Source organism: Cinclus cinclus, chromosome 3 (assembly GCF_963662255.1).
Source record: "Cinclus cinclus chromosome 3, bCinCin1.1, whole genome shotgun sequence".
In the NCBI taxonomy this organism is placed as follows: Eukaryota; Metazoa; Chordata; class Aves; order Passeriformes; family Cinclidae; genus Cinclus; species Cinclus cinclus.
In genome coordinates, this window is record NC_085048.1 from 40122729 (window position 1) to 40132678 (window position 9950).

At 43.2% G+C, this 9950-nt stretch overlaps 1 protein-coding gene across 1 annotated transcript; it reads right to left on the reverse strand.

Moving 5' to 3' along the window:
- Positions 1-1583: 1583 nt before the first annotated feature.
- On the reverse strand, positions 1584-8482 carry COQ3 (coenzyme Q3, methyltransferase). The gene is made up of 7 exons (XM_062488695.1): positions 8478-8482; positions 7166-7289; positions 6645-6797; positions 6378-6477; positions 4603-4845; positions 3241-3400; positions 1584-1832 (listed from the first exon to the last, which is right to left on the reverse strand). Exons 2-7 carry the CDS (start codon positions 7177-7179, stop codon positions 1624-1626), a joined length of 879 nt encoding a protein of 292 aa, XP_062344679.1. The 5' UTR covers positions 7180-7289; positions 8478-8482; the 3' UTR covers positions 1584-1623.
- Between the last annotated feature and the right edge of the window lie 1468 nt (positions 8483-9950).

Sequence of the window (9950 nt, forward strand, 5' to 3'; positions counted from 1 at the left end):
GCTAATTTAACCCATCACCTCTACAGCAGGACAAACGCACAAGTAACTAAAATGGAGAAAAAGAAGAGGGGGAAAAAAGTTTAATTTTCATCCCTGCAAACAAAAACAAGACACCTTTCTAGATGTGTACAAGTTGAAAGAAAAAGGAGAAAGAAGGAAAGAGATTGAGTCATAGACACACACATGACATTTTATTTAGAAAGTTCTGTTCCATTGTAAATGACTTCTCCTTACCCAGGCTGTAGAACATTAAGAATAAATAGGTATGGCACCGCAGTTATAGGATAGACTTCTAATGTGTCATTCTTCTAGCATAGTGCTCTGGTTGCTTAGTAAAATTTTACCTGCAGTTTCTCTTTATTTGGGCAGAGGGAGAAAACTGAATAATAGGCACAGATACAAATATCTTTATGGTGAAGGGGCTTTGATAGCTGAGGCACTCTGGTCTCAGGGACTCTTTTTCCATTTCACAGTTACTTCATGTCAACTGCAGAAACAGCAGGACTCAACAATAAAGGTTTGCTATTTTGTTTCCCCTCCTTAGAAAGGTGTATTATGGAAAAGAAGTGTTTGTAGATCTTAAGTGTTTCATATATTTTTACAGAGTGGAGTATTTTAAATACTTAAGGCATTTTATTTATTGTACAGTGTGGAGACCCATAGTCTTGCCTTGGAGGGATGTCCCTTGAATGGGATGTCCCGAGTGGGCTGTGATTAGCTTATCTCAACTCTCCCGGAAGGATGCTCCTTAGGCTGGCACACCTCTTCCTATCATGGTGAGCTATCCCGAACAGCTTCTGTTACCCCACCATGCCCTAGTACCCATGTTAATCCTTTGTAACCCATTGGCCTTTCCACCTTGGTACCACCCTTGCTCTCCCCCATAAAAACCCCAGTATTTCCCCCAGTTCAGGAGGGAGCAGTCATTCCTGGCTCCCTTCACAGAGCTGCTGGATAATAAAGGACTCTCTGTGGAATCTGCCATACGACACTTCCCATCTCTCTGTCCCTGAGTTGGCCTGGGATAGCCGGGCAAGCAGAGCTGGAATCGCTGAGCTGAAATCACTGACCAGAGCTGATCACCTGTGGCCACTGCCACCACTTGCTGAGGCTTATCCAGTGGCTGGGAGACCAGCCAGAGACCCCCCCAGAAGGCAGTTCCTTGTGGGACTCTCTCTCTGGGAAGGCTGGGGGCTTCCTGGGTCCAGAGCATTGAATCTTCATGGACCCCCTAGCAGCCTTCAAAACAGCACTGTGGTTTTTAACTCACTCTACCTCTATGCCTTTATTCTTATGGAGATTGAGTCCTAGCAGGACTGAAAATGCCACCACATAATAAAACTTCCTCCAAGCTATCAACAGAATAATTTGCATTCCCCTGTCCAACAGTTTGAAACTACTTTCTCATGGAAATACTTATTCTTCAAAAGCTTTGCTCATTTCAATCTTAAAAGATTCCTGAGATAGTGGGCATTTGACTTTTTTGAGACCCTAAATATTTGGCCAAAAATAGCACAAGTATTATTGATACAAACAGGAAGCTTGTTGTTAGCAAAGGTTTTATTGTGTCCATCTGAGTAAAAGCTCATTTTCTGTTCTGGTGACAGTCCATCACCACACATGTCAAACAGTGCCATCTGGAACAGTGCCAGCTGTGGCTGAGTGCTGCTGGATGTCTGTCTCTGGTGGGGTGTCTGTGGAGTGTGACTGTGCCTGAGCCCCAGACTTCACTGCATGCACTGCATAGTTCAGGCTCGTGCTCTCCGCCCAGCTCCAGGAGCCCGAGAGTGGATTATACAACATCCCACTCACAGTCTTGACTGAAAAGCCATCTAGAAAACAAAGAAGCCATATAAATTAACGGATGTTCTTAAATACTGTAAGCCACTGCAACATCAAGCTCTTTAGGACAGCAAGTCTGAAACATGCTTCTTCCTCTGGGCTGGGGAGCAAGCTGGCTTTGCCAGAAACCCCCACATGCAGTGCCACCAGCATCGCTGGTGACAGCAGGTCCTGCTCTTGGCAGTGGCTGCAACAGCTCTGTGCCAGGCCATGCACCACCAGCAGCTACAGGGCTCTGCTGAAAACCCTAGCCTCACACCTCATCTGGCTGACTGGTAATGTTTTCTGTAGGTGGAGATGTGCTTCAGGTAGACATCACACACTCCAAGATCAAAATCTGAGCACATGTTTGCAAGCATTCTTCAGATTCCCTTTAGGAATGGAAAAGTGTAAGAAAAAGGCACATGACCGCCATAAAGGACTTGGTGCAAATAAAGAGTGATTTATCAGTCCTGGCTGAGCAGCACTCAGTTCACTGCATGGATCTGCTGTGTCCCAGCAGGGTGGAAGGCAGAAAACAAACACCCTATCAAATCACTCCACTGCACCTGCTTCTTTCAAAAGAAGAACTGAAAGAACCACCAGTATGTGAACCAGTATTAGTCATATTCCTTATGACATTACTGCAAAGTGCCAGAAAGAGATCGTGCCAAGAGAATAGCTTCACTCATACTTCAGCTTCTTTGCAGTGAACTAGAGCAAAGTGAAATATTTGGTGAGAGGGTTTTAAAACATATGTGGTGAAGGAGGGCAATGGGCAGAAGTCTTCCCAGCTCAGTGCTTTGTCTATTTTAAAAGCAAACAGACCAGGGTAATTTAATTAGAAACAATTAAAGTCAATATCACAGAGTTTCTCAGGAACTGACTAATGTACTTGTGGTAGGTTTGATCTTCACATTTTGGAAGAAATCCTTTAGTAACGTAATATGAATAGAGAACGTGGAGCAGCAAACCAAAAATAAAAACGCCTCCTCCCAAAGGATAGGCAACAAACAATGCAGTGGCAGCAGTGCAGTCCCAGAGTGCCAACACAGTTATTTCCTCAAACCTGACCTAGAGCTTATGAACCACTTCAGAGCATACATTCTGTCACCAGAACATAACGGAAAACAGTGGATTTTTTTATTTAGGCTATTAAACAGAGGGCAGCTGCAACAGTGATTTTGTTCAAGTAATCACTGCATTCTTTGGATTCCATTTAATTTATTTTATGAAAAATCCAGTAAGCAGCAGTGTCTTTAAACCAGGAATGACCCACTCAATATACGACTGTTAACTCAAGCAGGAAAAACTGTGTGTTATTGCTAGCACTCACCCCACCTAACTTATCCCTTTGCCATTTCTACAGGGGCCATTTTGAAACCTCTCTGCATTCCCACCATCTGGAATGAAACTTACTTGATTCCAGGAGACGCTCCAGCTCTTCAGGGGGAACAAATTTCTCCCATTCATGTGTTCCTTCTGGTACAATCCCCATTATTTTTTCTGCAACCACAATTCCCAGGACATAGGACAATTGTGTTTTATTGATTGTCGTAATGAATAAAGAACCTTCAGGCTAATTAAAATATTAAAATGTTCAATTAGAAGAATATTTCTGTTTTTTAAATTGTAAATTTAATCACATTAAGACAAATAATTCGTCTATGTCAAAGTCTAGACAATGCAAGAGTAAGAAGTAATTTCATCCGGAAATTACATTTATCACATTTTAATACAAGGAAGAATATAATCTTCCAACAGTATGTCTCAGGAATCGTCACAGAATCAACATAATCAGGTGTCTTGGGTGGCCCAAAAACTACTCCTTAACCCAAAGAACACCTAGAAAAGTCACTTATAGTATTTCCTGCCCATGAAACTGATAAATAAAAGGTATTAAAGCACACACAATATATATTGTTTAAAAAAACAAACAAACAAAAACTCCCCCCCAAAAACCAAAAATCTCAACAAAGCAAAAAAACAAAATAAAACCACAAACAACTTTTTTAATTGAAACCAAAGTAAAATGTGAAATGCTTCCTTAATTTTTGAGACTGATGAATGCCATGCTATGCTTGTTTTAATGATTACATGGGCAAAGAAATAAAGCCAGAAACAAATTCTAAGTCCTTAAAGGACTGTTTGTTAGAAATAAGGGATAATTTCTTTGTCCCTAGCAGGCTAAAATTTACTAGTACATTCCATTGAAATAACTAAAATTTCTTAAAAAGGTTAAAGAACAGCTCCCATTGTGTGCTGAGCCTACACCATCCTGCTTTGCAAATGGACTAGTATGAAGATGAATAACCACCTGATTATCACCAAAGCTTAACTAGGAACCTTTAAAAGCAATCCAGGATATTATCTGATGTGATGCTAGTGCTGGAATAAAATCTTGTGTCAGAAGCATCATTACAGAGTTCCCATGCAGTCCGAGCCACAGTTGTCCATCAACAGCAGCACCGCCACATTTCCTCTCACCTGAGTGAAATCAGATGCACCCAGATTTCCTGATGCAATGCAAACCTGCAATGCTAGGTAATGCCTTAACACTTTTCTGAGGCTGAGTTGAGGAAATAAATTTCCCTTAAATGTGGTTACTGAACTTGGGAAGATGTATTTGCATCATGAAGAAGAATGGAAGGCACTTCTAGAATATGCTTCTGACTTAGTGGAGAAATGTGTGTAATGTGTTTTCACACTCCTTTTAAAAAAAAAAACATAATAATAAAATAGAATAAATATTCTCTATAATGAAAACAAAAACTGTCTTACCTTTAACACCTGAGAGCAACACTTGATAAACATTTCAAGGTCAGCCACATGCTCCACTACTTCAGAAGCTACAATTACATCAAAGGTTTCCATAGACTCTTCCACAATCTCCTCCAGTGAACTGGACTTGTACTGTACTCTCTTCACCAGGACTGGATCAAATGACTTGTGCTGATCTGCTGTTCTAATGTTGTCCTCCACAGGATCAATTCCAGTAACTGAAGCTCCCAGTCTACCTAAAGGCTAATAAAAAAGAGTGCAATTTATTCTCTGCATGAAAACAATTTACTTAGAGGTTTCTGAAACTTTGCAATGTACATACAAGATGCAGAAAGCATCAACACAAGACAACACTAAATGGTGAGCTCTGATCTGGCAGTTTTATTTTAAATGCTTATTAAAGCAAAAGCACCCTTAGATTTGGGAAAGTGGTGTTAATTTTCTTTAAAAATTATATACTGGACTATGCACACATCTAAATTATCTTTTAGAATAATTTATTCTCAATCCACTTTGTTACACCAAATAAAGATTTCTTTCACTACTACTCTCTGATAGAGGAAAAACAAAGGGGGGGAATCAACACAGTAATTAAAGGGGGGGAACAATGCTGTATTTAATTACTGTCATTACTTTCTTCAACATCCACCTGTAATGGTAAATCCTCATATCTTTTTAATGGTTACTTAATATAGGATTATCTCTGTGACTTTTTCACTGCTGAGAACTAAACACTGATGTTTACTAGGATAGCATCAGCCTTGGCTGTCACTCAGGTTTCTCCAGTGTCTTCTTACTCCAAGGTTAACACCTTAGTCATCACCTCTTCTGAAACTGAAACAGGCTGTAGAACATGACCACATGTATGATATTCCAACCTGAAATTCACCGGTTGTTCAGCCTGAGGAGGTGATGCAGCACAATGGCTTTGCCAGCATTGTTGGAGAGACCCCTCTCACAAGACTGCAGGATTTTGCTCAAAAGAGGAGAAAAAACAAATAAAGAAAACAGGAGAGATTCGGGTCCCTTTGTAACACCTCACTTCAGATGCTGATGAAGTTCCCTGAGTAAGTCAGCCATATCTGTAACCCTAAATTGACAAACCATCCCTAAGCTATTGATAGGACACAGAGCCTGTTTGGAGCCTGTGTGGACAGTGCTTCTCAGTCCCAGGTTTGTGCAGACTTCTCTGGACGCCACTGTAACATCAGGCCCTGTACCACAGCAATCTCTACTGACACAAGAGAGGTATGATTTGGGTGCTTGATGTTATTCCATGCATTTCCCATGAGATCAAATCAAAGGTGAGAATCCCCATCTCCATGTAAAACATTGAAGATGAGCAAATCAAATAAATGAATGTGTAAGAACAAGTTCATAAGAAAAATTACTTCTTTGGTAATGAGGATGTTATGATTCCAAGTATTTTCGCCCATATTCATAACGTGAAAAAAGTAAAACAAAGAAAGAAATATTCAAGGATTTTTCATCATTCTTCCCTTCTCATTTACTTTACAGTGCTTGAAATCTTATTTTCCTGATTTAGAATCTCAGAATTTTAGAATTTCTCATTACCAACTCCCTCATTGTCTGTAAACCACCACCACTATGCTAACCAAACACTCTATGGGTTTTTTCGTAAGAGTGCATTGCACTCTACTCAGTAACTAACATGTCATAGAAAATGTCCTCCTTGGAGGATTAGAAATTAAGCAGCGTAATTAGTACAACCTTGCACACCTTTTAACAAGACAACAGAGTACACTGTTGCTTACCTCACTCAGCAGTCCTCCGCCACACCCCACGTCAAGAATCTTAATTCCAGAAAGTGGATTTCCCAGATGATAATTACTACTCATGCTCAATAGAGTATCTCTGAAAGAAAAGGGATGTGATTGAGGTCAAACCCACAAGGTGATTGAGTAGATGCAATATGTAGTTATCTTAAGTACTGGTAATTGGCTATTTTTTTTTTTTACAATATTTTCTGAGGTCATGCAGAAATAGTACATATTAAAAAAAATATGTCTTCTAAACCATACCTAATAAATGGCACTCTAATATCATTCATAGAATGAAGGGCTGCATATTCTCCTTCTTCATCCCACCACTTATGTGCAAGGAGCTGGAATTTCTTCACTTCCTTTGAATCCACTGATGAGTGTGAAGTGCTGAAAGGTCTCTTCACAGTGAACCTAAATAATGAAAGCTGAATGTCATTAAACCAATACCAATACTTCATGTCAGCTGAAATACGGGAAAAACAAATACTGCACTGGAAAATGCAAAAAGGTAAAACTCATGTTTCTTTAGAGATTTGAGTAACACTTGTTTAATAGCATACAGACATTATACACTGTATGGGAAACATATCTTCCCAAACAGATGGCTGCATGCTGTAATTTTTAAGGTGGCAACTGGTAAAACAAGAACAGGCTACATCAAACATACAAACGTGTGAGATATAAAAATGGCTCCACATGACACTGTCATGAAGTCAAATTAAATTGTTACAGAAAGGGTAGCCCTTATCACACAGGGTTATTTTAGACACAATACTTACATGTTGCTTTTCATTTCAGTCAGAGAGACAGGCAAGCTACTACTGAGTTTCAGTTGTCTTTTCCTGTCGTAGTCCTGAAGGACACCTCTCAGACCTCTCTGAAAAGACAGATCTGCACCGTCATCTGCATAAATAAAAGACAACCAAATGGAAAACATCAGCTTTACAAGAAGTCAGAGGCAAAACACGTAGTTGTAAGTGTGCTGCTCTAGCAGAATACTAACCATGCAAATCTTTGCACATTTGCTCACTATTGCACTTACGGAGTTGGGAATTACATAAAATAATGTATGCTAGTTCACCACCCCTGTACTCCTCAAATTATGTACAATGCTACATTCAGATACTGAAAGGAAAAGAGATTTTTATCTAACTATAATGTTTCAGTTAGTGTGTATTTCCGAAAATGTTTACTCTGACCGTGAGCTACAGACAGACAGACAGACAGACAGACACACACACACACACACACACACACACACACACACGCTCAGCAGCGCTGGGTTTATTATGTGTTAGAATCTGAGACGTACACAGCTGCACACTCATTTTGCATTGTACGAAAAAACCCCTGACGGACGGTGCACAGGCAGGTAATATCCTGCAGTTGCTCTGCACTCCAGCTTAGCCGACCCAGGGCTCCCCCAAGCACGGCGAACGCTCGCTCACATCCAGCTGCGGCCCCGAATGACAGCAATGCCTCACTGCACCCAGAAAAAAACACCCCCGAAGATGATTTTAAGCCACAGTGAGCGATGGAGCTATCTAGACACCTCTGAACCGCAAAGGAGGCGGCAGGGGAACAGCACCTTCCCGACGGGAGGTTTGCGGGGCCCGGCAGTGAGGGAGCCGGTGAAGTCAAACCCCGTCACGCCGCCCCTGCCGCCGGTCGCGCCGGGGCCCGCCCTCCCTCCCTTCCTCCCGCCGTTCCTCCCGCTCAGCCGTGCCCGCTCACCGCCCGCCCGCCGGCGCCGCAGGGCTCCGGCCAGGGCTCGGGTGAGGGCTCGGGCCGCCCCGCCGCCCCACATGGCCGTGGCCGCCGCTGTCGCCCCGCCCCGGTCCGCGGCCGGCGGTGCCGGCTGCCTCGCCGGCGGGCCCGGGAAGGTTCCGCCCGGCGCTGGGGCCGGTGCGAATGGCAGCTGCTACGGTGGCGTTTGTCGCCAGGGCTTCACCGGGAGCAAGTCTCCGCTTAAATGTGTGCCCCCTCATTGCCGTGTCTTGGAACACGAAAAGACCCGCAAGCAGAGTCTCGTTCGGATGACACAGCGACGAGCCCGCAGCTCTCAGTCCCTTTCACTACCGAGAAACACACCGGGCTTGCGGGGCGGCACGAAGTACAAGAGTCCTCGCTTCGGGGCAGCTCAGGAGGCGGCGGTCCCAGCAGCCGGCACTGCGGCCTGCAGCGGGACCTCTGGGCTCCAGCGCGGCTGGGCCCGGGACAGGCTCCTCATGGCTTGCTGCTGCCGCTCTCAAAGGCTGCCGTGTCACGGTTTGCAGGTTAAATCCAGGCTGTGGCGCAGGAAGGAGAAGGTTGCCTTCCTTCCCGGCTCCCTCGCAGGCGGTGCTGCCCAGGGCCCCGAACCGAGGCTCAGGAGAGCAGCCCTGGCAGTTCAGGGCTGACACACACAAACGGCAGAGAATTAAACCGGTTTTATAAGATTAGTTTTTCTGACACTTTATTGACCTGCAGGTTCAACAAGAATGCCCAGTGAAAACCAAAGCTGTCTGGAAGGTCGCAGTGCGGAGCAAGGCAAAAGGAAGCCGTGAAAGCAGAGCTGGCAGCGCTCCCGTGCCTGCCCAGGCAGATGGTCACCGGCTGGGTTCCCTGCCTGGCTGTGCAGATGCTGGCATCTGAAGGCAGGAGGCACGGCCAGCACAAAGCCAGGGGCAGAAGCATCCTCCAGGCTGCAGATAATTTGGAGTAGTATAACCAGTCCTGTCTTGACTTCCCTCTAGTGCCAGCCTGCTTTATGAACTGACCTTGCTTGGTACTACAACCCTTACTGCTTGAAATCTGCCTGTTTCCAGGTCTCCTGTAAATACAGTATAATTCATGTAGTAGTTAGAAGTTTGGATTATTTTCTTTTTAAAGCTAAATAAGGACTGCTGAAAGGGTTCAAAAAAGCTTGTCTTGACAGCAATTAAATATATGGCAAACCACCTTGGTATGTACCTGCCTTGCTTTTCTACTTACCTGCTTTCTGTCCAACAAAGCTCATGGTGCACTGGAGTTATGAATCATTAGTAACATCTTAGAGCTACTGAAAAAAAACAGAGCTCCAACAAATCCTTTATGCTAGGATAGTCTCCTTGAGAGACAAAACTAAGCCTTCCTTCAAAGCATGCATCCACAAATTTATTCAACTTTATTACTTGTCATTCATTTAGCAAAGCAAACACAAAATCTCAGCAAGAGAACTAAACTTTACGTTGCCATTACTTTTATGTTTGTGATTTTAAAATCGGTTACAAACAAGTAAATACATGCACACTGGCAACGTATTCTACTGAACAAGACAAGCTTGTTTGAAGCCAGAAGTAGATATTCTACGAGACAGAGCCTCAAATACAGAGCAGAGTTTTTGTTATTGGGCCATATTTCAAAACACATGTAGTTGCTCAGTCTTGAAAGTCAGAATATTTACTCAACTACTCTTTTTTGGCCTATCCATGGCCACAGCTAATTCCTGTTCTTACATGGTGCAGTGGGCACCTTGGAACACATATGGACATTGGCTTGGTTGTATTCACCTTCTGAACAATTTCCATGAAAATCATTGTCCAT